This window comes from the organism of the source record quoted next, unplaced genomic scaffold (assembly GCF_019419815.1).
Source record: "Pyrus x bretschneideri cultivar Hongxiangsu unplaced genomic scaffold, Pyrus_bretschneideri_v1 Contig33, whole genome shotgun sequence".
Classification (NCBI taxonomy): domain Eukaryota; kingdom Viridiplantae; phylum Streptophyta; class Magnoliopsida; order Rosales; family Rosaceae; genus Pyrus; species Pyrus x bretschneideri.
The window spans coordinates 2,476,268-2,504,001 of record NW_025999646.1 but is presented as its reverse complement, the minus strand read 5'-3'; the positions used below and the strand labels follow the sequence as shown (position 1 = coordinate 2,504,001).

The window sequence follows — 27,734 nt, the reverse complement described above, 5'->3', positions numbered from 1 at the left end:
TGTTAACATCTGGCTACCTTCAGCACCATTGATAGTGCTTTATACGTTGGCTATGTAAACAGAACATATACAACGGCGTTTGTGCATGCAATGCCATATTGAATAGTTTAACAAGAGTCTATCATAAGATACAGCGGTGTGTGTGATGCATCGTTTTACAAAAAACTAGATTAGAATGTTTGGATTAAATCAAATAAATTCAGCTAACAACTAAAACGGTTATAACATTTTGGTGTTAACAATTATGCTTGTGTATAAGTTTAATTTATCACATTGAGTAACTACATAAAAGGTTTAGACTCAAGCTAAACATGAAATACAAAATATTGTCACATCAATCGATGTATTGCTCTTATTATTATCATGTCGCATCGTCAACTACTATCGTTCCCAAAATTAAGCTCACTAGTCCTAGATGACATTATGTGCGACAATACCATATACAATAATATAATTTGGGAAAATTTGGCAATGAAAAAATATATATATGGACATAAAAAGGAAAAAAGTACACTAGGATCCATGGACTAGCTAGCTCGACTTGTTGGGGGATCAAATTTTGTAGAGGGGTGGCGGGTAGACCCAATTTTGCTGGGACAAATTGCACAGTCGAGCATCACGTGGTCACAAGTGGGGCATTTGTATTACAATATTTGGAGGGTTTTGATGACCCTGTGGCCCTATATACATGTGATTACATGTTACAGGTTGGCCTTATGTGTTCTAATCACATCCATGCACCATGCAAATATGTGCAATGTAGCTACAATGAAGGGTATGTGGTCTTTGCAAAGGGAAATAGTTAATCTATAAACCTAGATTCTAATTTCTGTGCATCTCTGTTTTTTATTTATTCTTTATTTATTTTATTATATGGTCATACATAAATATGCATATGCAGAGAAGAAAATGAGTGTGTAATAATAATTTTTTATGCAAATTGTGTTCAAGAACAGTTGTCGTCTATGATATATTTAAACTCGATGTGTCTTTATCACTTAGTAGTGGTGTACATTCTTCTTCCTTGTAAATAAGAGGCTTTAGATTTAATTATTGTCAAAGGCAATTTCGAACCAAATTATTATAGCTAGCCTATTGTGAGGTTTAAACATCTCCCTATCTCTTTACATAGATAATATTTTAAAAAAATTTACATGTCTTAATTTGTAACAAAGAGGAGATTGAGTACCACTATATTGAGAAATGTTGCTTTCTCAAAGTGGGACTCTTCATGGATCATCTGACACCTCACAATTTAACATTAATTCTCATGTCAACATTAATATTTTAAAAAATTTATCATGCCCTTAATTTGTAATAAAGTGGAGACTAAGTACCACTATATTGAGAAATATTGCTCTCTCAAAGTGGGATTCTCCATGAACCCTCCAACACATCATAATTTAACGTTAATTCTCATGTCAATATTAATATTTTTTAAAATTTAGCATATCTTTAATTTGTAATAAAGTGGAGACTGAGTACCAATATATTGAGAAATGTTAAAGTTAAACTGTGAGATGACAGAGGGTCGAGCAGAGTCCTACTTTTGAGAGTTTCCTTAGCATACATATCTCATATGAAGCGTCATAATATAAGTGGTTGGATAGTTGTAACAAAAAAAATTCAACCACTTGTATTATAACACTTGGTGTAACGAGCTTACTCCCAGCATTTTGAAAAATTTCTCATTAACATGGTTCTTAACTTACTAATTATGAGCAAAGAGTGAATTAATTATTTATGATGAGTTTATATTATCATCATCAATGGATGGAGGTTTGGCCGTCGAACATATAAGAGCACGAGATCCACATACGTATGAATATGATGAAGGCACCAAACTTATTAAATAATTTGAAGCAAATTCCAATCTTTGTTAGATGTTGAAATCAAACTTGTTCGATCGAGTGGTTTTGTTAGGTAAAGGTGCTTGTTTATATGGTCATCTCCCACACATTTTAATTAATTAATTAAAAAGTATACGACAGAACATATGTCGTAAACGAATTAAACTTAAAAAAATAATACCAAAGTTTAAAATTAATTAAGCAAAAGAATAGTCTTATTAACCAAAGAAACGAAGCCATCGTACCACATTAATTCATACTTTAATAATATAATATTTAACAATTCAATCTCAGTGACCAAATGAAGAATTCCATAAGCTTAAAACGCATGCCAACACTTTTATTTGTTTTTATGGTTTACAATCGTTGTCAGACTAATTAAATTATTAAGATGGATTATTATATTTTCCATGTGGGAGGGATGAAGTTCTAGGAAGGGTGCAAATATGATTGTTTCACCTGTCGCGATGTCATTGGTACAGTAAAGGGGGCTGGGGTTGGACCATGTGTGTAATTGATGATGGTAACTTTAGGTGTTTAGGTTTGTGCATGCAACACTAATTATGGTCACTTTGATTAATTTGTTTGGAAATCAAGCAAATTACCTTGTCAAATCAGAATTGTTATTCGCTGTTATATACACATGGATTACGAAATAAGTTAGGGTTTTGATTGTTTTGAATTGCATGACTTGGGATGGGAATTGTTCTAGATTTTGTTGATACGTTTGTTATTTGTTTGTGCGGCTTTGTTCGTTTTAATTCTTCTTTTTTAAGTTGCTATTTTTCCAATCATGTTAAGATTCGGGTTGCACGGTAGTGTTACAAATTTTGTAATGAAATCGTGAACTTTGCTAAAATGATAGGAAGTTTTGTGAATGAAACAATGTGATTACCAAGCACGTCCCCATCGACGAAAGGGTTGGAGGCAAATTCATGGGTAACCATACATCTACTAGTCAAATGACATGAAGGGTGAATAAAGTAATTGTGACACTGAAGAAATGGGTGTAGAGTATTAAGAGGGACAATGCTGGATAAAATTTTCATTATGTCGAAAACACTACGCGGAATACTAAATTTCATAATACAAGTGAATAAATATTTTTAAAATACTTGATGTACAAAATCATGTTCCCAACACTTGAAAAATCTCTCCAATGGATGGGCCTATGCCCTAAAACTCTATAGTGGTAGAGGGAGGCAGTCTTGGGTCCACTCTTGGTTTATAACATGCATGGAAATTAAGTGTGAAGAGGAAGCATCATTTGGTTGCTTACGGCAATAATTGAGCCGACTAAACACCCTAGAGTCTCAAATTAGGGTTTGAACTTTGACAGCTCCCTAACTTTCACAACGCCCACAACTTTGCCCTAATGCTCTTATTCAAACCTCACCATAATAACCAACATCAGTTCCCAAGAAACTAAACGAGAACTCAACTCCATGGAAAAGTACAAATACCGTAGGTCCCGTCCCATGCCACTTCTGCTGCAATATCGCCATGCAATACCAAACGTCACGTTTTTTAGTCATAAGATTTGAAGTTAGATTTTTTTTCAATAAAAAAGAAAGAAAAAAAGATAGTATCACTAAAGTAAAACAATTGGAAGAGTTTAACGTGCAAGTTCCAAATGGGTCATAAAATTTGATGAGCGATTTTCGCAATCCTCTTTTCTCCCCTAGTGCTCACTTCCCTTTTGATAGCCTTCGAGTTGAAGAAAGCACAATAAATTTAAGGGATGAAAATAAGAGAAGTGCCGGGAAAAAAAAAAAAGAGAGTGAAAAGGGGAACACAACCTCATTTCTTAGTGGCGAAGAAACAAGACTACGTTTTCCTTTTGAATCTCCCTTTGCTTTTTTTAGTCTTTTTGGCATGGGATCCTAATCGTATATTAGAAATGAAAAAGAATACATTGTAGCAATGGTTTCTTAACTTTAACTCAATTGGAGCAATGCTCTTTCAATTAAAAATCCATTACCATTTGTCTCTTAACTCATCAAAACGTGCGACTATGGTTCCTCAACTAAAACCTCAATTGGAGAAATGGTCCCTCAACTTTAACTCAATTGTAGCAATGGTCCTTCCAACATAACTCATTTTGTCAAAATTCTGACAAAGTTGACGAAAATAACTATAACTGCACGTTTTGATGAATTGAGAGACCCCAATTGTAGCAATAGTCCCTCCAACATAACTTACTTTGACAAAATCCTGACGAAGTTTGAAAAAACCCATAACTATACATTTTGATGAGTTGAGAAACCAATGGTAATAAATTTTTAGTTGAAAGACCATTACTCCAATTTGATTAAGGAGTAGGATTATCTCTCCTCTTTTTTTCCCTCCCATTCCCCATCCTACTATTTGAACGATCACAATTACGTCACGTCAACATCTTATATTAATTTTTTATAGAAAGAAAAAGACAAAATTGAGAATGTGAAAGGAGAGGATGGAAGGGGATGGAAAGACGAGGGAAGAGAATCCTAGTCCTTTTATTAAAGTTGAGAGACTATTGCTACAATTTACTCAATAAAAAATGCAAATCTTAATCTCAATTGTGGGATTCACATAGACCACTAAATTTATTTTCGATTTGATTTACTCTTGAGTCTCTAACAAATACGGATTAACATGACAAAAGGTGATCGACTATATTACGATACAGATCACTAGATGTGTATCAAAGTGCTACCAACGGAGCAAACGTATCATATTTCTCGGTAAGTTTCAAACACCGGCACCAAAATCTCAACATCAGGGTGGCCTTCAGAAAAAAAAAATTCGTAATAACAACACCGGTAGAGCCTAAAACTTGAAGTCCCTCTTCTTGTTTTTCCCTTCTTTCTCTTGCATTTTACGTTTCCTCTTCTTCTCGTTCTGCACCAAAACCAACTCATTAGAATTTGTTAGACGCGTAAATGAAAAAACTAATTGTTAGAATTTGCCAAAGATGGTAGAGGCGCACACCTCTGCGACCATGTCGCTGAAATCTTCCTTCTGACTTCGCAGCTTCTCCTCCTCCCTCGCTTCTTCATACCTGTTAAAGGCCATATATTAGTTATACGCTATCTGCTGCTAAGGTAAACGGTAGAAGTAAAGTTCCATATCTTCATGTTTCGGACTTACTTTGCAGGCAAAACGGTCTCCATATCATCCAATTCTTCGGGTTGTATAGTGACCTCCACCTTATCTGCTTTCTGACCTCTAAGCAGCTCAACCTAAGACAACAATGACAAATCAATCAACAATACACAATCGAGAATAATAAACAAAATAACAAATAGTTGCCAGACAGAGATTTAAAGTAAGAAGGTATGGATACATCAGAATTTCTTTTAGAGCTTAGAAAGGAACAATTCATGCAGTCCTTACCTTTTTGGCCCCTGCTTTGTCTTGGGTGCCACTCAAATTATACCTACACGTGGAGAAGGACAAGTTTAGAAACTAATCAAATTGAAAAACAACAAGGTAGACACACAATGTTTAAAGAGATGAAGCAGATTGTGTACGTGTGACCCGTTGCAAGAAGTGTCCCGGGAGCAATTCTTTCCTCTTTTTGTTCAAGTACCTTTGCAAAACAAGTCAGACGAAGAATTACAAAATGTTGTTAATCAAACATACTACACAAATGACAAAAGTCTCTAATCACTGAGCTTACTTGGTATAAAGGCTTTTCAGGTTCTTTTTTCTGATCCTTGCGAAGTTCAATTTGAGCAGGTGTCTCAACGCCAGTGGGAGTACTGAGGAAAAGGTGAAAAATTAGTAAAAAGAAAAGAGTTTACGTTGCAATCTTCAGTGGACCGAAAAGATATAACAACCAATCTGGAAAAAATGGAAAGAAAAACTAAGAAATGTACCACCGAAAAAGCATGTTAACACAAATAAATATGGAAAACACCGGAAATAAGATACCTTGACATGCTGTCTACAGATTGAATGCCATCCTCTAAATCTTCGTCCTCAGGCTGTTCTTCCTCTTCCTCTTCTTCTTCTTCTTCCTCCTCTTCCTCTTCCTCCAAATCACCCCAATGCTTTGTCTTGTCAACAGGCTCCTCCTGAATTTAAATGAAAATGTTATTGCAATATAATAAGTAAAGGCCATGGTCCAATGACAATTCAATGAACTAGAAACAATAATACAAGTCAATCATAAATATATCTCCTAGTAATTAAAGTAGTACTCTATAAGCCCATCAGACAAATAGAAATTACGTACAAAGTTAATCTAATGAACAAAAGCTGTACCTCATAATTGGGCTGATCTTGTTGCTGAACGCCAAATACATCTCCATACAACGGTTGGCCATACTGTTAAACGACCAAAGTTAAATGGTTAAAAAACGAATATATATATATATATATGTATGTATATGTGTGTGTGTGTGTGTATATATATATATATATAAAGTAGTTTGAAATTGGAATAAAACAAAGGAAACAATACCAAGAATTTAAAACTTACTTCATCAACGGGAGGCTTTCCCCAGCCACCAGGATGGTACCCAAAGCTGGCTCCAGGAGGGATAGGAGCATTCAACCCGGGAATTTTCAGATGTGGATATGATGGTGGAGGACCATATCTCTACAAGAACGAAAAAGGCAAATAAAGGCAATACCCAACATTAACAAAGTTATATAGATACAACATAGAGTTGAACACCAAACACAATATATTAGCACACTCACCTGCATATTGATGAGCCATGGGGGAGGAGCACCATCTGGCATACCCAGAGCTTCTTTTAGTTCATGTGAAAGCATGCCTGGTTTCATCTCCCTCAATTTCACCTGAACACAAAACCAGAAAACAACACAAATAAAAATTACGTTACACCATCACACAAGATACACAGATAGAATATTCACACGACCAATAGCATAGAGGTGTTTATGAATAGATGCTGGAATAATATACCTCAAATTCCTTCCCTTCATGGTACAGATCACCGAGAGTTGTCAACTTTGGCTTAGTCTGGTACTTGAAAAATGCATCATGGAGAACCTAACAAACAGAAACCAATCTCATCAGTAAATCAAGATAATGACTACAGATGCATGTCCTCATGAATTACATTAAAAAACAAGATTAAAAAGTCTGAATTATAATAAATGAACACCTGATAATCGATATCCATTTTCCCCATCTTTGGTTGCATACGCTCCCGTTGTTTTTGCTTCAACTTCTTGCTATCTTCTTTTTCAATATATGCCTGCACAAGATAACCAAACCACAATCAACACGCAACATAATTAGAAAATTGGAAAGACAAGGCAGATAAAACCATAAATATAATTATGCAAAGGCAACAAGTATTTGATGCATGTTTCTTTGTTAAAACTTAATTAAGATTCAGGAACAAAAGAAATATTTTACTTATGAGGTTAAAGTTATATGTTATGAGCAAAACTTAACAAACAAGCCATGCTTGAACAAGAATTGAGATTTTTTAAAATCTCATTACCAATTTACCTGTCTAATTTTCTCAATTCCTGTAGCAGCAATGAAGTCTGGAAGCTGAAACGGTTGTTTCTCAATACCACGTTTACCCTGCAAAATCAATCCAGTCTCGATGAGATACATGTAATATTTTACAATCATCAGCATAGATTTCAACATCAAATGAGCAGTCTTAAATATTAAAATTATAGCAGAATTGGGCCCAATGACTAAGCATTATGGGAAGGCATCTGAAAATTCAAAATAGATAAATCAGCACATGAATAAAATCCCAAAATCCATCATGCACAGGTACTAAAAATATCCCCCAATAATAGCACTAAATTATGCCCAGATCCCCACCCCACTAGGCACTAGTAGATATATAAAGATAAACATTCAAGGTTTAATTTTCCAAACACCTACAAGTCCAGGCTCCATGGTTGTCACAGCCGCTCCCCTGCAAGAACCACATGTATACATATAAGAGAAACCTCATCGACGTGATCTTACCACATCCTATCCCTAATCCCATCATGTTAATCATACCCATTAATCATGCATCCATATTTTAATAGATAGTTTTAATATCAGGGTAATCACTAACCTGCAGAAATTTCCTTTTCTGACACCAATGTCTTGGCACGGGTACAGTATTGCGATATGATTTTAGAAACACCAGCAGCTTAGGATCAGCTGCAGTTGCATCCCACACCTGAGAATATGTAGACAGACAAGCTTAATTCCAAACATACAAAAATGGAAAACAACAGGAACAACATATAAAACAAATTCAAACATATAAAAAGATCAAGTTGTCCAGACCTCAACAACATCAGGCCTTTGGCAAATCTGTTTCAATTCTGCAATCTTCATTCTCCGTTGAAGCTGAAAGATAACAACACATTTATTTAGCCTCGACAAAATGTTGTTGATATAACAATAACAATAAATAAAAAATTTAACATAACGTTGACAAAAAGAAAATACTAACAAACCTTTTTCTTCTTGTTTGATATTCCTTTCTCTTTTTGTTCATTATCCTGCTCTTCCTCTTCAGAATCTGAGTCAGCCTTCTTTTTGGGGACTCCTTCAGACTCATCCTTCTTATCCACCTGGATAGCTCAGAGAAATGCATCATGGAACATTCTAGCAAATAATAAAAAAGGTGCACTGAAATTCAGATGTTACACAAGATGCCCTTTTACCTCAACACCCTCAGAGTCCTGGAAGGAGAATTTCTCGAAAATTTTTCTGAATTCCTCATCCATGCCATCAATTAACTCAGGTTTCTCTGGAACATATTCAATTTGAACTTGCTCAATAATCTACACAGTTCAAAAAGTATCATTAATACACATGAAAAGATAAGAGACCAGAATTAGCAGACTAGAAACAATGAAAAAACAAAAAATCAACACTATTACAAACTCTTGTTTGGCTGTTCAAATGATATTGAAAATTACAGTTAACAACTTTCACAATGGGTTTTCAAAGATTAACACCAGTGTGTACACAAGCGAATTAAAATAGAGTTCCGGGTTCCACTTTCCCCGCCTAAATCTTCACTGCATGAATAGAAGTTACAGGGTAACCATTTCTTTTCTCAGATTTACTCAAGCGGTATAGTTCAATTAATGGCTTGGCAACCCTACACATTGTTCTTTGTTTTCGTTACATAGCTAATATATTCTAAGCAACCGCGGAGCCAAAACCCTAATCTAATTAGCCAAAGGAGTTGAATGCAAATCCTAAACCTCCAATCTAAAACAAAAATAAACTCCCAGAAAGGATGGCATCCAAATCAGAATATAACCCTTCGATAAAACCGGAAAATCTACCCAACAGAACAGCGTCCAAATCAGAACACAAGACTTCGTTAAAACCCTAGAAATCAATCTGCGACGAACAATAACTAAACAGACACTTCACAAAAGAATCAGAGGGAGAGGGAGGCGAAGAACCTGCTGGGTATCATTATTCTCCTTGACGTCATCGTCAGTCTCGCCGGCGCTGGACTCCGGCGCCTGAGAGGCTTTGTTGTTCTTCTTCTGCTTTCTCCTGCGACGGCGTCGCTCGCTCTCCCTCGACTTCTTGGCGGCAGCGGAGGCGTTGTTGTTAGGGATTCCGTTCAGGTCGCCGTTCGCGACGACGCCGTTTGGCTGCGAGAGAACCTCCGCAGTCATGGTTCGGGACCGGAAGCGCACAGCGGAAAACCAAATCGAGAGGAAAGAAGAGGCTCTCTCCGAGTGGCTGTGTGGTTAAACAATTTGGGAAAATTTATTGGGGGAATGGCATTTATAGCGTGCAAGAATTGGCACGTGACTCATCACGTGAGAGGCTACTGTAGTTGGGCCTGATAGCCCATATCAAAGTTTGTGAATGTGTCGGGTTTTAAGTGGGCTGGGGATCCAAATCAAGCCCAATTAAGTGACAGAATCTCTTCAGTAGGGGTGTCACGCGGTCGGACTTTCAGAGTCTTCCAATAAGTTTATTAGTAGGGGTGTTCATGGTTCTGCTGAAGGTTTTTTCGTATGAAGCGTTTTGACTCTTGGACATTGTATTATAAAAATTCAAGTTCTTGATAAAACACACTAGAAAATACTTTTTGAAAAAACACTTCAATTGTTTAATTTAGAAATCATGCTTTTAAAATGATTAGAAGCGTTTTTGTATGAATGCTCTATAAGTGTTTTTTTATGGATTCACTTGCATTAATGAGACAGGTTGGTGCATGCAAAACGAGGCGAATTGACTTACACAAAACGATGCGAGCCCAAGCACATTGTTGCCCGCACGAAGAATGGTGTTAGGGTGGAGCATATATAAGCCACTGTCCATATGGGATAAGGTTTAGTTTTAATCTCATGAGTCAACTATTGTTGCATGTCCAAATGAATTGTGTCAAGGGTAAGGCGTTTATAGGGGGTATGGTTTAATTTTAATCTCACGCGTTAGTCATGGTTTGTCGTATGAAACATAGGTGCCAGAGGTAAGGCATTTATAGGGGGTGTGTTTAGTTTTAATTCCAGGGGTTGACCGTTGTTGCCTGCATGAAGCATTGGTGTCGGAATAGGGCATTTATAGGCCGTTATCAATAGGGGTATGGTTTCATTTTAATCTCAAGGGTCAACCATAGTTGGCTAGATAAAGCATTGCTGCTTGGGGTAGGCATATTATAAGTCCATATCGACCATGATAGGATTTGCACTAAAGTCATAAGTTGTAACAGAGTAACCCCTGTTTAAGGGAAAAAATACATTTCTTCGTTGTGCTGCGGCAAGGGAAAAAAATTCGAATGCGTCGGCCAAATAAACGTGCTGAACTCGGGGTGTTATTATTAACACACCCCAAAACACTTGAACTCATGGTGTTACTATTCATGTGCCCATAAACATTAAACCTCATGGGCCTCCAAGCCCTCCACTGCTTCTACTGCGCCTTGAGCTTTCTAGTGGGCACAAGTTTGGGCTTAGGCGTGAATTTGGACTACGTCTAAACCATTAATTTTATTTATTTAAAGTTTTATTTTTTATTTTTGTTAAATTTTCGTCTTGCCCATACCACAACATGAAACTATCATCTTGATGTTCTACAAAATGTATTTTTGGTGAAAATTTTGTTATAATCCATGTCAAAAATTTCAAAAAATAAGGATATATAAAAGGTATTTGAATCTAAATAAAGTAAAGCACAAAGAAAGAGAAATTCAATGGAAAAAGAAAAAGAAAAAGGAGGGGGAAAATGTTGCGATCGGTATTTTCATCTCGATCCTTATTCAAGAGAGTTGCTAGCTAACTAGCGATTCTTTCCATATACAATCACTAGTGTGCTAGCAGTTGTACTGAATTAAAGTCGCTATCTTCATACCGATCCCCCTCTTTTCAATTTTTTTCTTTTTATTTATTTTATTTTATTTCTCTTACCATAACTACAAACTATCATCTTCATGTTCTTCAAAATATATTTTTCCATGCTAAATCTATTATAATTAATATTTAAACACTTGAAATTAATGATTTAAAACCTAAATTTAAAGATACTCTCATATTTTCAACTTGAAAAATCAATAAAAAATAGTTTCAAGACCTAATAAACGGTATCACCTCCAAAGGTCTTCCAATATTTTCCTTAACTCTGACGCAAATATTTCCTAAAGCTAAAAATTTCAAAATTTCACAAAAACTGTGATTTATAACCCATAGTTCTCTAATCAATGTTGAGAACTTTACAATATTCGTTATAAACTTATAAGCCAAAGTTATAGTCATTTTACTCGCACCACATGTTTCCTAAAATTAATTTGGCACATTCCCAAGATTTTGGACACCTAGAAATCTCTTTGGGAAACCCCACTGTTAGTTTTCTTTCTTTTCTTTTTTTTCTTTCTATTTTTGAACTTCAAAAAATTAACAAGAAATAGTTTGGGGGCTTAATAAAGGATAAAATCACATCAAGTGTGTCACATCCCAGCTCGGGCCCCCACTACATCCCAGGTTCGACTCCACCATACCACGATATTATTCGTTTTGGGCCCCGACCATGCCCTCACGGTTTTGTTTCTGGGAACTCACACGAGAACTTCTCAATGGGTCACCCATCTTAGGAATGCTCTCGCGCGCTACTCGCTTAACTTTGGAGTTTCGATGAAATCCAAAGCCAATGAGCTTCCAAAAGTCCTCGTGCTAGGTAGAGATCTACTCCCCTGGGCGATGTGGGATGTTACAATCCACCCCTCTTAAGAGCCCGACGTCCTCATCGGCGCACACGCGGCCTGGGTTTGGCTCTGATACCAAATTGTCACATCCTGGCCCGGGACCCCACCACATATCGGGCTCGACTCCACCGTAGCACGATATTGTCTGCTTTGGGCTACGACCACACACTCACGGTTTTGTTTATGGGAACTTACACGAGAACTTCCCAGTGGGTCACCCATCCTAGGAATGCTCTTTCGCGCTACTCGCTAAACTTCGGAGTTTCGATGAACTCCGAAGCCAGTGAGCTCTCAAAAGGCCACGTGCTAGGTAGAGATAGGAATATACATATAAGGCTTACATGATCCACTCCCCTGGGCGATGTGGGATGTTACAAAGTGAACATTTTCATTAATTCCCACATAAAATATTTTCTAGAGCTAAAGGTTATGGCTTAGTAATTAGTAATTATGATTTACTAATTAATTTTATGTAGTTAATAAGTGTCAGGTTTAGTGATTTTTCAATATTTATCAGATTCTAAATATTTTTAGATTAAAACGTCTATAAAATTAACATGCCCCTAAACACTTGAACTTTCTAGCAGGCATAAGTTTGGGCTTAGGCTTGAGTTTGGACTGTGTCTAAACCATTAATTTTATTTATTTAAAGTTTTATTTTATTTTTTTATTTTTGTTAAATTTTCGTCTTGCCTATACCACAACACGAAACTATCATCTTGATGTCCTACAAAATGTATTTTTGGTGAAAATTTTGTTATAATCCATGTCAAAAAATTTGAAAAATAAGGATATAAATATAAAAGGTATTTGAATAAAGTAACGCACTAAGAAAAAAAAAATTCAAGGGAAAAAGAAAAAGAAAGAGGAGGGGGAAAAATGTTACGATCGGTACTTTGTTCCTGATCCTCTTTGAATGAAGTTGCTAGCATGCTAGCGATTGATTTGCTAGCATGCTAGCGATTGTGTTCAGTTACAATCGCTAGTAATATAGCAAACTTCTTGAACCCAAGTCGCTATGTTCATACCGATCCCTCTCTTTTCAATTTTTTTCTTTTTATTTATTTTATTTCTCTTACCATAACTATAAACTATCATCTTAATGTTCTTCAAAATATATTTTCCGATGCTAAATCTATTATAATTAATATTTAAACACTTGAAATTAATGATTTAAAACCCAAATTTAAAGATACTCTCATATTTTCAACTTGAAAAATCAATAAAAAAATAGTTTTTTTACTTGAGATTGGTTCCGTAAGTAATTTCATCACAAGTACTTTTATTCATTATAAAGGCACTTTTACACAAGCTATATTGTACAAAAGACTAAAAAATGCTTTTAATTATCTGAAAATGCATCTACAAAACCCTAATTATTCAACGTGAGAGAAGCTACTATAATAATAATTGGGCATGAAATTTCAGGCCCATACAACAGTTTGAGAGGGCTAAGCCCAAAATATATGAAAATTTAGCTCAACTACAAAGCGACATCTGGCCCCACTTTGCTTGCTGGCAACGTAAGTTTTGGAATGGTATTCTCTGTGTTTTTATATATTTTTGTACTTATATATATAATATTTATTGACGTCACTTTCATGCTGTGCATTCTTTTATAATTATATTATATATTACTTGACATGACTTTCAGGCTGTACAAACCTTTTCTGTGCTTAATAAATAGAGAGAGTGATTGCTATTTCACTTTGATCTCTCTCCCACCACGAAAATAGTAGAATGTTGTAACGAAGTTACCAACTAGTTTCATTTTTTTTTTTTAAGTAGCAATTATGGTGGATTTTTTAAAAGTATATAATCCGAAGAAGATTGTCTTCCAATTTAAATGGAATTACTAGTCTTATCATTTTGATCCTTGATTTGAAGGAATATTTTGCCTTAATTTTCCAAAAAAATAAGTTTCAACGTTTATTTTTTTTTTGAAAGAAGAAGTAAGTTTCAACATTGATTCATCCAAAGTGTTATATAAAATGACTTTACGTGACGGTTGAATGATACTTTTATTTGTACGTCTAAACTAACACATATGTCAATAAAAAATCACTCTCAAAAGATAAAACTCTACTCTATATGAATCTCAATTATATTAGAGATTGTGCTAGAAAATGTGTCTAAATAATTTTCCATTTTATTAAAAAAAATTAAGGCACCGTAATTGTACAACTAATGTGTCATTCGTAACTTTAATCGTAGTAATTTATACAGGAATATTTTTGTTCATCACTTTATTTATTATCGTTATATAAATTTAAATTTCGAGATCTATTTAGTGGATAGATACAAATCTCAAAATTTAAATCCATTAAATAATGATAAATAGGTGGTGAGAGTCAAAATACACTCGATTTATACATTAATTCTGACATGTACTGTACGTCAAACACTGTACTAATTAGATCCTAATTTGGTTTATAAATAGTAATTTCTTCGGTAAATCACAAAACACCCAATTTCTTCAAGTAGAAGGTAAAAGAACCCTCCGTTTTGCTTCAGAAAAAAGGGAACAGCCGACACAGACGGCAATAAAGGAAGAAAAAATACCCGATAAACGCGGGCTCGTCCGTACAGACAGAAAACATAACCAAAAATCCCTCCTCCTCTGTTCCAGATCTGAGACAAAACCCACATAAATTCTTTTGTGTTTTTCGGAAATCTGAGTTCGATCGGATTGAGAACTCGAAAAAACAGCTGTCCACGTAAAAAGGTCCTTCCTTTCTTTCCCACCTCGTCATAACAGAGGAGAGAGAGAGAGAGAGAGAGAGAGAGAGAGAGAGAGAGAGAGAAAGAGGGTGATGGGGTTGCTGAGTGGGCAGCAAAACGGGAATGCAGCTGAGAATGGGGTTGCTGGGTGCGAATTTCAACTCGGAGGGAGCAAGAACAAGTACAAGAGAATGGAGTCCGAGGTCGGAGAGACAGAGGAAGATGCTTCATTGACCGACAAAAATACCGGGAGATATGTCTTCGCCTGCGCAATCTTTGCCTCCCTCAATTCCGTGCTTCTTGGATACGGTTTGTTTCATTCTCTTTCCTTGATCTATGTTTGTGTTTTTTTCGCTTGATCTGCCCGACCATTTTGCTTCTGTTTTTTTTTTTTTTTGCATTTTGCTTGTTTTATTTTATTTTATTGGTATAATTATATCTTTCTGTAATTCTGTTTGATCTGCTTGTTTGGCAAACTCCTATCCGGATTTAATGGTTGGAAATATATTTAATTATTGAAATTAACTAGACAACTATATTTAGATGTAGAATTTTTAAGCATGTTTTTCCGACTTAATTGTTAAAAAACCACTTGTCTAGTTGTCTAAATTTCAGTAAGATAATCCGAGTAAGTGTATCCAATTTGGATTTAAGTTCCAGAAATTTTGAGTGACAAATTTTGCCAATGTGAAGTTAATGTGTCATGTTGCAAGATCCTTTTTCAATGCTTTGAGCAGTTGAATGGCTTAGCGAAGTAAAGAATCTGTTTTGATTCTTAAAGTTATGGCTTTTTCGAAAAAGGGCAAGGTTTTCATACTCCCGTTTTTTACTTCTGCGTTCCTCCCTTTGTTTTTATCCGTTGATTCTCCTTTGATGTGTTCAATGCTAAATGCACCAGAAGAAAAGGGCTCCCCTTCGAAAAAAATGCCGTAACATTGGCTTGGTTCATTGTGATTTTGGTCTTGTGTAAGCGGAAACTTTAATACTTCTTCACCGGTGTTTGTTTATGTCCCTTTACTTAGATGGTAACTTTTATGCAGTACAACTGCCTGGTTTATGATGTGTGTTTTATCACAATGCAGATGTGGGTGTTATGAGTGGAGCAATTATATTCATCCAAGAGGATCTGAAAATCAGCAACGTACAACTAGAACTTCTTGTTGGAATTTTGAGTATCGTCTCCCTATTGGGAAGCTTAGCCGGTGGAAAAACATCCGATGTCATTGGTAGAAGGTGGACAATTGCATTGGCATCAATTGTCTTTCAGACTGGTGCTCTTATAATGGCACTTGCTCCTAGTTTCACAGTACTGATGATTGGTAGACTCTTTGCTGGGGTGGGGATAGGGTTCGGGGTCATGGTTGCGCCTGTTTACATTGCTGAGATTTCTTCTGCAACAGCACGAGGCTCTCTTACATCTTTTCCTGAGATATTTATAAATTTTGGGATTCTGCTTGGATATATATCAAATTATGTTTTTTCTGGACTTCCAGTACATATAAGCTGGAGGGTCATGCTTGGTGTGGGGATCATACCTTCGGTCTTTCTTGGATTTGCTCTTTTTGTGATCCCGGAGTCCCCGAGGTGGTTGGTGACGCAGAATAGGATGGAAGAAGCAAGGATGGTATTGACCAAGACTAATGAGAGTGAAAAAGATGTTGAGGATAGATTGGCAGAAATACAGCAAGCCGCAGGGATGGCCAATGCTGAAAACTACGAAGCAAAAGCTATATGGCGTGAAATTTTTAATCCTAATCCTGCAGTTCGACGAATGCTGATTACTGGTTGTGGAATCCAATGTTTCCAACAGATTACTGGTATTGATGCACTTGTGTATTATAGTCCTACGATTTTCAAAGATGCTGGGATTAAAGGCAACACTGAAGTTCTTGCTGCAACTGTTGTTGTCGGGTTTACCAAAACTGTGTTCATTTTGGTAGCTATCTTTCTAATTGACAGAGTGGGGAGAAAGCCTTTGCTTTATGTGGGCACTATAGGAATGACCTCTTGTTTATTTGTTCTGAGCGTTGCTCTAGCATTGCCAGGACAGGGGAAACTGGGGATTGGAACGGCAATATTAGCTGTTTGTGGGAATGTAGCTTTCTTCTCAGTAGGAATTGGCCCAATTTGTTGGGTATTGTCATCGGAAGTCTTCCCTCTAAAGCTTCGAGCTCAAGCATCCGCCCTTGGGGCTGTTGGCAGTAGGGTTAGTAGCGGTGTGATTACCATGTCATTCCTCTCCGTGTCTGGAGCAATAACAGTGGCAGGAACCTTCTTTATTTTTTCATTGATTTCAGCTCTCTCTGTTGCTTTTGTCCACACATGTGTTCCAGAAACAAAAGGAAGGACTTTGGAAGAAATTGAAAAGCTTTTCCAAGACGAAGGAGAATGGCAAGGCGGTAGTGAGGTTGAAATGGGAGATGCAGAACGTCTAGTGCAGAATAAACTTCCAATGGTAGAGCCTGCAACAAATCTGGAGCCATAATAGGCAGGTTGCGCGTTACATATATTAGTTTTAGTATACTTACGTTTCCTCAATTTGTTTGACTGCAAAATGTACCCGATTGCATATATTACAGCAGAACCAAAAGAGAAATATTTTTCCGGCCATCTTGTTCTTGGCTCCCATGTAAACTTATTTAGATCTTCCATGAACTTCACTTTGAAGGCTGATGGAGTTGGAAATCAGATTTTATTGATTTAATTGAAACAATAAGGATTAATTTCCGGTCTTCTGCAATTCTAACCATTATGCTCGTTTGCAATTTGAATCGAGGATTAGGCAAAGGCTTTGTTCTACTTAATTTTCCTATCGAAGTTATCCCATCTTCTTTTGTTTATAGTTATCTTATTAAGGTTTTTAAGAGGCCTTCTGTCCCCTCAATTCCTCAAAGGGCACATTGACTTCTATAAGGTTCTTACTAGTCTCTCTAGTAGGCGCTCTTCAAACAGAGGATTAAAAGCGACATACTACTAAAAAAGAAGAAATGAAAGTGTCACTAGCATTGATCGTGCGAGATGTCTTTTCATGGTATAAACGTGGAGAGCACATAAGTTTCTTTTCATAGATCAAGAAATATTTCAAGCATGAAGGTGACATACAACTGAAACAGAGAAAATTACTTCATAAAATTTCTTCACTTGCAGCTTCTTGTATGAGACAAAGTCAACAGCAGCGCGTACCTCATGGAGGGAAGAGCTCAGTCCTCGCCATTTCGGTGTACAAATCTGTTGCTGCTGCACTGCTTTCTTCGTAGCTTCGTTGTGGCGGCAGCAGCAACCAACATCACCAAAGACCAATCTGCCCTGCTTGCTCCCAAATCCCACATCACTTATGACCCTCACAGTATCCTGGCAAAAAACTGGTCTGCAACTGCTTCTGTTTGTGCATGGATTGGTGTCACATGTAATGCTCCCCACAACAGAGTCCATGCCTTGAACCTTTCTTACATGGGGCTGGAGGGCACCATCCCTCCATACCTAGGAAACCTCTCGTTCCTCGCACAGCTCCATCTCCAAAACAACAGCTTTCACGGTTCTCTGCCCTATCAGATGGTTCGTCTGCGAAGATTGAAGTTCATCACCTTTGCATACAACCGCTTAAGCGGGGAGATCCCATCATTTTTCGGGTCACTGCCAAAACTCGGGTACTTGCATTTGGGTGGCAATGAACTTTCGGGTTCTATACCTGCAAGCCTCTTCAATGCATCCTCCTCATCACTGCAAAAGCTTGTTCTTTCTGACAACGCCCTTTCGGGTTCTATGCCCTCTACCATTTTCAACATGTCCTCATTGCAGGGCATTGATCTCCCCAACTGTAGCCTATCTGATGAACTTCCAGGGAACATTTTTAGTCAGCTTCCTAATTTGCAAGGGATTTATTTGTCACTTAACCATTTTTCAGTTGCTCCAAACTCCACTTTCTATATCTGTCTTACAATACCTTCACCGGAAGCATACCTGCCGGCATTTCGAATCTCACCGTGCTTGCCGGGTTATATTTGGGCTACAACAGTTTCAAAGGTACGATTTTTTTTCTTTTTCTTTTCTCTGCATAACTATATTTTAAATTACTCTAATCTATAAGGATGCACATGTTACCTTAACCAACTGACCAAACCCGACGTCTTAAAGAATGACGAATTAACTTTTTTGTTCATGAATTAACTTCGGCTTTAGCTTTAATTCAAAACATAATTGTACAAAGAAGAAGATATTTCTTGATCTTGTATCCGTCATCATCATTATCTATTGCCAATAGACATCTTGCGCGACATGAGGATGAGTTGTTTGGTTTACTTCCACAAACTTGACATTAGAGTACAAAACTATTAAACCCAGTTAGTGACGCTTAAAGTCAATCGTGGGTCCCATAAACTAAGAATTGATATCTTTATTCTAGTCTAATTGTCGAACAGAGGTACATAAAATTCATAATCGTCATTTTATTTGATAATTCACTTGGAAGTGGAATTCATCAGATAATATGAATTCACAGCAAATTGCATGTTTCCAGAGTCAAAAGCATTTCTTGCAAGAACAGCCCTCCAAACTTGCAACAACAGCCAAGCCTTATTTCACTAAGTGAGGTCAGCTGTATGAATCTTGGAATATTACTGGACTTGATTTGCGTCATGTCTTCCGTTAACTCCAATTACTCAATGTCTTTTCTCAAGATCAGCTTCCAAGCTTCCTAAGTTTTCCTCTACCCATTTCGCTCTACGCCTCCATCTCATAGTCATATCTTCTAACTAAAGCATTTGTAGGTTTTTGATTCACATGTCCAAACACCTTAGCCGACTTTTTCTTATCTTATCTTCAATTAGGGTTACTTCTACTTTACTTCAGATATTCCGTTCTTAATTTTATTCTTTCTCGTGTGCTCACACATTTCACGAAGCATTCTCAGTTTCGCTACACTCATTTTTTGCACGTGTTAATTTTTAGAATTCTCTTAATAGAATAAAAGGCACAACGGTAAAAAACATAACAATTAAAATATTTAAATAAAAACATATTTACTCGAACAAGTGGGTTGCTGCAGGAAGCTATTCACAAATTTGCTGGCGTGGGTCTGCAGCTGCTCATCCTCTCTGTTTTGTAGCTGGAGCGGGTTGGCTAGCAGCTGAGCTGGTAAAAAAAAAATCAAAGAAATGGATAACTGGCTGAAATTAGTGACGCTGTCAATCATGGTGCTGGTATGTGGTTGCTTAGAGTCCTACCACTTTGCTGTCCTCGTCTTCCTCCTCTTCTCTATCGGCCTTGTCTTTCGCCAAATGAACATCTTGGTCCCCGATGAAGCCTCCTCTTCATCATCCTCGTCCTCCTCGTCCTCCATCTCGGTCCCCGATGAAGCCTCCTCTTCATCATCCTCCACCTCCTTGTCCTCCTCGTCGTCCTTCTTGGTCCCCGATGAAGCCTCCTCCTCTTCATCATCCTCCACCTCCTTGTCCTCCTCGTCGTCTTTCTCCTTCTCGAAAGGTTCGCTGTACGATGTTTTCATAAACTTCAGAGGCAAAGACACACGTAAAAGCTTCACAAGCCACCTCCGTAAAGCATTAACAAATGCCGGAGTCAACGTCTTTTTTGACGACGAAGAACTAAAAAAAGGAGAAGAAATAACTAACGAACTAGTGCGGGCAATCCAAGGTTCTAAGATGTCTATCGTCGTCTTCTCAAGCGGGTTCGCGGACTCCAGCTGGTGCCTCGATGAGCTGGTTCATATCATTGAGTGTAGAACAACGCTGGGGCAAATGGTTTACCCGATATTCTATGACGTTGATCCTTCGGATGTCAGGAAACAGACTGGTCGTGTTGCGCAATCGTTACTGAAACATACAGATAAAAAGAAGGTAGCGAGGTGGAGAGCTGCTCTTACTCATGCTGCAAATTTGGCTGGATGGCATGTCGAAAACAGGTATCTACTAATTTCTTCTTTTATGAATTCAGGCTTTAACGTATCTTTATTTACTTTCGGTTTATAGATTCAATAAAACCTATGTTGCACGAACACTGGGAAACCCCAAAGTGTCCGAGTGTTGGACAATACGCCGACTAAACGGTTTCAGATACGGTCAAGACACGGTAGGGACTTTTTGTAAATATAAAAACATTTTGGGACAATTCAATTTATAGGAAACTTCGTTCTAATCCTTAACAAAGATGACTTTTTTACTAAAACCATAAGAAATATCAAAATCTAATTTCAGTTTCTTGACATTAATCACCTCATTATTAATTATAATTTATATTTAGAAGTTTTAATTATCTCTCTTTTTATTCCAAGTTTTGATCTATTAATTATGTTATATTATAATTTTCATTTTCATTTTATTCAATATATTTTATATTAAATATTTAGATAAACTAATTTTTATTATACAATATATCGAGATATACTTTGTCTTCATTTAGGTATATATATTTCAATATAATACATTTTAGTGCATACATTCTAGTATACCGTACACACATTTCAGTCCATACATTTTGGTACAAACACGTCGGTACATTAATTCAATATAATACATTTTGGTACTAACATTTATGTACATACATTTTGGTACACACGTTTAATACATTAATTTAGTATAATACAATTTGGTCATAACATTTTGGTGCATACATTTCAATACATTTGGGTGTATTAATTTAATATAATACATTTCAGTGCATACAATTTGATACATACATTTTGATACGAACACTTCGGTACATACTCGGTACTAACATTTTAGGTACACTAATTGAGTCTTTCAAGTTTAAAGAATGTTAAATAAAATGAATAAATTAAAAAAAAAAAAAACTTTTTTTGATAAAAAAAATAAGTAAAAAAGTTGAAGTGTGTACATTAATAAAATCAAATATTTAATGGGAAACATTAAATAAAATACACATTAATTAATTTGAATTAAGGACATATCAATGGACTATAATTAGTATGTTGTATAACACCAAGTTTTTATTAAATTTCAATATTTTTCAAGGATTAAAGTTAAAAAATCCTTTAATCTAAAATATTTTGGGGCATATTTGTAAATATCAAAAACTTAAAACACCTAACATTTCGGGCAGTTATGTAAATATAAAAACTTATGTAATATTTCTTATAATTTTATTAGAATTTAATTGTCATGTCCTAGTTGTGTTCGTGTTCTTATCTTTTGAGATTTTTCGTGTAGTAGTGTCCCGTTAATTTCAACATATCAGTTGTCCCTATCTGTGCAACATAAAATAAAATAAAGGAAAACCTTTCCCTTCTTCGGACCATGTTTATGCATACAACTGTGAACTCTTAGACCTCTCTTAATAAAATCGTACAATAAAGCTTAAGCTGTTAAGGCTATATTAATCACAGCAGGGAAGTCGCCGGCGAATGGCTGCGGATGCTGGGTTTTGTTTGTTTGTGTTTCTTATTTAAATTCAAATTTAATTGACGTTTACTAAGATTAAACCAAACATCTCACGAAAATTGTCTTATTTAAAAATCTCCAGTCATGATAAATAATTTTGTGTATCAGTTCATTTTAGTCTTGTAGTTGTATAACAATCTTCATTTTGCTTCTCAACTCGACTAATGCCAGGAATGAAGCAGCGCTTATCAGTAAGATTACTAGTGACGTCACCTTGAGGCTGAACAACACATACTTGAACGTAGTGCCCTACCAAGTTGGAATAGATTCTCAAGTGCTAGATATCAGTAAATATTTAGGTGTAGGAGATTCAAATGATGTTCGCGTGAATGGAATTTCGGGCATGGGTGGAATAAGAAAAACAACGATTGCTAAAGCCTCATCTTCATCATCCTCCACCTCCTTGTCCTCCTCGTTGTCTTTCTCCTTCTCGAAAGGTTCGCTCTATGATGTGTTCATAAGCTTCAGAGGCGACGACACACGTAAAAGCTTCACAAGCCACCTCTATAAAGCATTAACAAATGCCGGAGTCAACGCCTTTATTGACGACGTAGAACTAAAAAGAGGAGAAGATATAACCAATGAACTAGTGCGGGCAATCCAAGGTTCTAAGATCTCTCTTCTCGTCTTCTCAAGCCGGTACGCGGACTCCATATCGTGTCTCGAAGAGCTGGATCATATCATGACGTGTAGACACACGCTGGGGCAAATAGTTTTGCCGATATTCTATCACGTTGATCCTTCGCATGTCAGGAGACAGACTGGTAGTTTTGCACATTCGTTTCTGAAATATACAGATAAAAAGAAGGTCGAAAGGTGGAGAGCTGCTCTTACTAAAGCTTCATATTTGTTTGGCTGGGATCACAGAAACACTTTCGACGGGTATCTACTAATTCCTTCTTTTATGAATTCAGGCATTAACGTAACTCTATCAATATCTAGTTTGACACCACATTTTTATCAAATTTCAATCTTTTTCAAGGATTTAAGTATAATAAATAAATTAATTAATTAAAAAAAAAAAAAAACCTTTAATCTAAAGATATTTTGGGGCACATATTAACTTATAACACCTAACATTTTGGGCGGTTTCATAAATATAAAAACTTATGTAATATTTATTTTAAATTTATTAGACTTTAATTGTCATGTCCTAACTATGTTTGTGTTCGTACCTTTTGAGATTTTTTGTGTCGGTGTAATGCATTTCGTCGTATCCGTGTGCGTATCTTTGCAACATAAAATAAAATAAAGGAAAACCTTTCCCTTCTTCGGATCATGTTTATACATACAACTGTGAATTCTTAGTCTTCTCTTAATAAAATCATACAATAAAGCTTAAACTGTTAAGGCTACACTAATCACAACAGGGAAGCCCCGCCGGCGAATGGCTGCGGATGAAAGGGGATGCTGGGTTTTGTTTGTTTGTGTTTCTTATTTAAATTTTAACTTAAATTTTACTTGATATTTTCTGAGTTTAAACAAAACATCTCAAAGAAAATTGTCTTAAATAAAAATCTCTAGTCATGATGAATAATTTTGTGTATTAGTTCAATTTAGTCTTATAGTTGTATAATAATCTTCGTTTTGCTCTCAACTCGACTAATGGCAGGTGGGATGACGCAAAGTTGATCAGTATGATTACTAGTGAAGTCACTATGAAGCTGAACAACACATACTTAGACGTAGCACCCTACCAAGTCGGAATAGATTCTCGAATGCTAGATATCAGTGAATATTTAGACGTCAGAGACTCAAATGATGTTCGTGTGATTGGAATTTCGGGCATGGGTGGAATAGGAAAAACAACGATTGCCAAAGCTGTTTATAACAAATTTTATGACAAGTTTGAGCATAAAAGTTTCCTTGAAAAAGTGAGGGAAAAGGAAGTAGAAAAATTGCAAACACAACTTCTTTCAGATATCTTACAAACGACCAAGACAAAGGTAAGCAGTGTTGCTGCAGGGACCGCCTTGGTAGGGGAAAGATTTCGACGCTTAAAAGTACTTGTCATATTTGATGATGTAGAGGATGTGAAGCAGCTACGCGAATTAGCTGCAAATCGCCAGTCTTTTGGCCCGGGGATCATAATTATCATTACAACAAGAAACAAACATATGCTACAAGAATTTGCAGTTGATAAGATATATCCGGCAAAAGGAATGGAGCGAGAAGAAGCTCTTGAGCTCCTCAGTTGGTATGCTTTCGGAAGTAAGTGTTGTCCTAGTGATTATCTTGAGCTCGCAAGAGAAGTTGTCGATTACTGTGGAGGACTGCCATTGGCTCTTCAAGTTTTAGGTTCTACCCTGTTCAAAAGAAGCATAGGAGAGTGGAAGAGTACATTGGATAAACTGGAAAAAATTCCTGCTGGAAAAATTCATGAACAGCTGAAAATAAGCTACGACGGGCTAAATGATGATTATGAGAGGGAGATATTCTGCGATATATCTTGTTTCTTTATTGGGATGGACAAGAATGATGTCATGCAGATCTTGGATGGTTGTGGCTTTTCTGCAATGGCAGGAATCGAGGTCCTCCATGGACGGTGCCTTGTAACTGTTAATAGAAAAAACAAGCTAATGATGCACGATTTGCTTCGGGACATGGGCAGAGAAATCGTGCGTGCAGAAAATCCCAAGTATCCTGAAAAACGGAGTAGGTTGTGGCGTCCTGAAGATGTAAAAGCTTTATTGATAGACAATTCTGTAAGTACTTCCAATTGAACTTTATGTTAAATGCGTAAGGAATAGAAGAGAAGCATATATGTGTACGTAAGCAATCAAACTTTTTTGCATTCAAAACCTTCTCATTATTAAAGCCTGTTTTTGGTTAGCAGGGAACTGAAGAAATTGAAGGACTGTCTTTGAATTTGCCGAGTCATGATGAAGAGACTAGTTTCAGCACTGAGGCATTTACAAATATGAAGAGACTCAGATTGCTCCAACTCAAGTACATTCAGCTCACAGGAGAATATCATTGTCTTTCAAAAAAATTAAAATGGTTGTGCTGGCGTGGATTCCCTCTAAAGTTCATACCAAAAGACTTGTGTCAACCAAATATAGTTGCTATTGACATAAGATATAGTAGCCTCAGACAAGTTCTTTGTGAGGAATCCGGGGTAAGTACTAAGTAACCTCAACCAAATTAATTTTTTTTTTTTTTTTTCCTTCTGGTACCGTGCAAAACATCATGCTCTCTTTATCTTCTTTTTGGTTTTTGATTTTGATTTTTAATTTGGTTTTGTCTAACAGTTGCTTGACAAGTTGAAGATTCTAAATCTCAGCCATTCCCATGACCTAACACAATCACCGGACTTTTCAAAACTCCCAAATCTTGAGAAATTGATACTCAAAGGTTGTAAGAGATTGTCTAATGTTCACGAATCGATTGGAGATCTGAAGAGTCTATTTTTGGTAAATTTGGAAGGCTGCAAAATGCTTAAGAATCTCCCTAATACTTTTTATAAGTTGGAATCTGCTAAATTTGTTGTTCTTAAAGGTTGTTCAGAATTCAAAAACTTGTCTGAGGACTTGGGAAAAATGTCATCCTTGACAACTCTTGTTGCAGATGAGACGGCCATAACAGAAGTACCATCTTCCATCGCACGACTGGGGAACCTTCAGTCCTTATCTCTGCGTAACATGAGGTCATCTTTGAAGTTACCTCCTTCGTTAATGGGCATGCACGCATTAAGAGAATTAGATCTTAGTGGCGGCAATTTAAAGGAAATTCCTAACGATATCAGGAGTCTATCTTCTTTGGTATCATTACTTCTGGACCGCATTGGTTTCCATAGCCTTCCAAGCTTCAGTAGCCTCTCCAGGCTTCAAAGACTAAGCCTGAATGGTTGCGAAGACCTGGTTGAAATCACTGATGATTTACCACCAAATTTGAGTCTCTTGAGTATGAATGACTGCACTGCACTAGAAAGAATGCCAAATTTATCAGGATGGCCGAGAGTTGTGGCTCTAGATGGTTCCTCCAATCTCATTGAGTTTCAGGGCTTGGACAGGGCTTTAAACACGGGTATGACACTTGGCATGCGAGCGCACAACAGAATCACTGAATTCCTATTCAAGGATAGCACACTACAGGTTCTCTCTCTCTCTCTCTCTCTCTCTCTCTCTCTCTTAACGTCATATACCTTATACAAATCTTGTTGAACATGCTATAGGGATGGACTGGTACTGGATATATTTATCTTCGAGCAAATCATATTCCGACTTGGTTCAATATTGTCAACAAGAAGGGTGACCGAGTCTATTTTCAAGTGCCTCATGAAATCGGTTATAAGTTAAAAGCGTTGGCCGTGTGCTTCTCTTGTCGTCCTCATAAGTTGAACTCTCCTTTGACATATTCCATTTCTGTTATCAATCATACCAAGTGCACTTGCATTCATGCCGATGTATCCGATTTCTATCCGCCTGCTCGCTTGGAAGAATACCTTTGGATGGGACATTTCTCAAACGACGACTTCAAATTGGAGGGCGGCGACTCCGTCCATGTTATTGTACAAGCCCGAGACACTGAGACTGCGTTCATCAGGGTGGAGAAAACAGGGGTACGTCTAGTATCTGACAAACGTATTAACTTCAGTTTTTCGTCTATTCATTACGGTTCCATCCCTTATGGTGAGGCCATCAACAAATTTTATGATGATGATCATGATCATGCCGATCAATGACGACGATCATGCTGATCATGACAATGACGATGATGATGATCATGCCGATCATGATGATGATGACGACAAGGACGACGCTGACGATCATTTATCATAGACCATTAGAGATTGAGGTTTGATACCTGTATTTGACTGAGTACAGAGACGGCTCAGCTTTCACATATTATTTCACTTAGTGTGGTTAATACCTTTTTATTTTGAACTGTTGCGGTGGTGGTTAATTTCTATCATCAATGCATTTTTAAGTTTTGGAAAAGCAATTTAAAAAAGAAATACTTGAGATATGTCTTCAATGAGCGAGCATTTGGGGACTGGGAGTGGTCGTTTAACGCTTGAGATATGTCTTCTTAAGTCTCTCATTGTTGTTATTTAGGGACTGTGAGTGGTCGTTTAACATTTTGTTTTTAATTTATACTTTTTGTACTTGAGTATGCCAACAGTGAACGAGCATTTATTGTTTCACCCAAGATCCTGTGTACGGCAGCGCTCGAGAAAACATACCGAATTCATCCATCCAGAAAATGACGAAGAAATTGTATAAACTTATGACTTATTATTGAAACAACAGTGATCTTATTAAGGTTCTACATATCAAGTCCCACAAGCTGCACTTTGTGATTTCTCTTTAAACAAATAAAACATGCCATGTTTTATTCAAAATTAGGAATCAATGCTCGTTATAAAGACCTCAATATGCCATCACACTTACTGCTCGAAGCAAGTGTAATTATAGCTTTAACTTCCGAGTAATATAAAGACTCATTTGGATGTGTTTTTAAAATAACTGAAAACGCTTTTGATGCAAGTAAATCCTGGAAGTGCTTTAGATGTCCTTTTAAAATAACTGAAAGCGCTTTTGATGCAAGTAAATATTGGAAAAGCACTTAAAGTGCTTTCTGGAAAAAAA

At 36.7% G+C, this 27,734-nt stretch overlaps 4 protein-coding genes across 4 annotated transcripts; 3 read left to right on the top strand and 1 right to left on the bottom strand.

Moving 5' to 3' along the window:
* Positions 1-4,329: 4,329 nt before the first annotated feature.
* On the bottom strand, positions 4,330-9,479 carry LOC103927916 (splicing factor 3B subunit 2). Its single transcript, XM_048591302.1, has 18 exons — positions 9,258-9,479; positions 8,502-8,621; positions 8,292-8,408; positions 8,119-8,181; positions 7,901-8,008; positions 7,327-7,404; positions 6,974-7,066; positions 6,772-6,858; positions 6,543-6,644; positions 6,319-6,438; positions 6,102-6,164; positions 5,769-5,911; positions 5,515-5,596; positions 5,366-5,424; positions 5,229-5,271; positions 4,983-5,074; positions 4,824-4,893; positions 4,330-4,733 (listed from the first exon to the last, which is right to left on the bottom strand). The coding sequence occupies exons 1-18, from the start codon at positions 9,477-9,479 to the stop codon at positions 4,662-4,664; spliced, it is 1,734 nt and encodes a 577-aa protein (XP_048447259.1). The 3' UTR covers positions 4,330-4,661.
* Positions 9,480-14,823: 5,344 nt separating this feature from the next.
* On the top strand, positions 14,824-17,463 carry LOC125480378 (probable polyol transporter 4). Its single transcript, XM_048591152.1, has 2 exons — positions 14,824-15,040; positions 15,814-17,463. The coding sequence occupies exons 1-2, from the start codon at positions 14,824-14,826 to the stop codon at positions 17,214-17,216; spliced, it is 1,620 nt and encodes a 539-aa protein (XP_048447109.1). The 3' UTR covers positions 17,217-17,463.
* A 454-nt stretch (positions 17,464-17,917) lies between these two features.
* LOC125480442 (leucine-rich repeat protein 1-like) lies at positions 17,918-19,835 on the top strand. The gene is made up of 2 exons (XM_048591329.1): positions 17,918-18,754; positions 19,776-19,835. The coding sequence occupies exons 1-2, from the start codon at positions 17,918-17,920 to the stop codon at positions 19,833-19,835; spliced, it is 897 nt and encodes a 298-aa protein (XP_048447286.1).
* On the top strand, positions 19,607-27,277 carry LOC125480376 (disease resistance protein RUN1-like). The gene is made up of 6 exons (XM_048591150.1): positions 19,607-20,648; positions 22,315-23,025; positions 23,756-24,848; positions 24,980-25,261; positions 25,395-26,237; positions 26,318-27,277. Exons 1-6 carry the CDS (start codon positions 19,885-19,887, stop codon positions 26,825-26,827), a joined length of 4,203 nt encoding a protein of 1,400 aa, XP_048447107.1. The 5' UTR covers positions 19,607-19,884; the 3' UTR covers positions 26,828-27,277.
* The last annotated feature ends 457 nt before the right edge of the window (positions 27,278-27,734 follow it).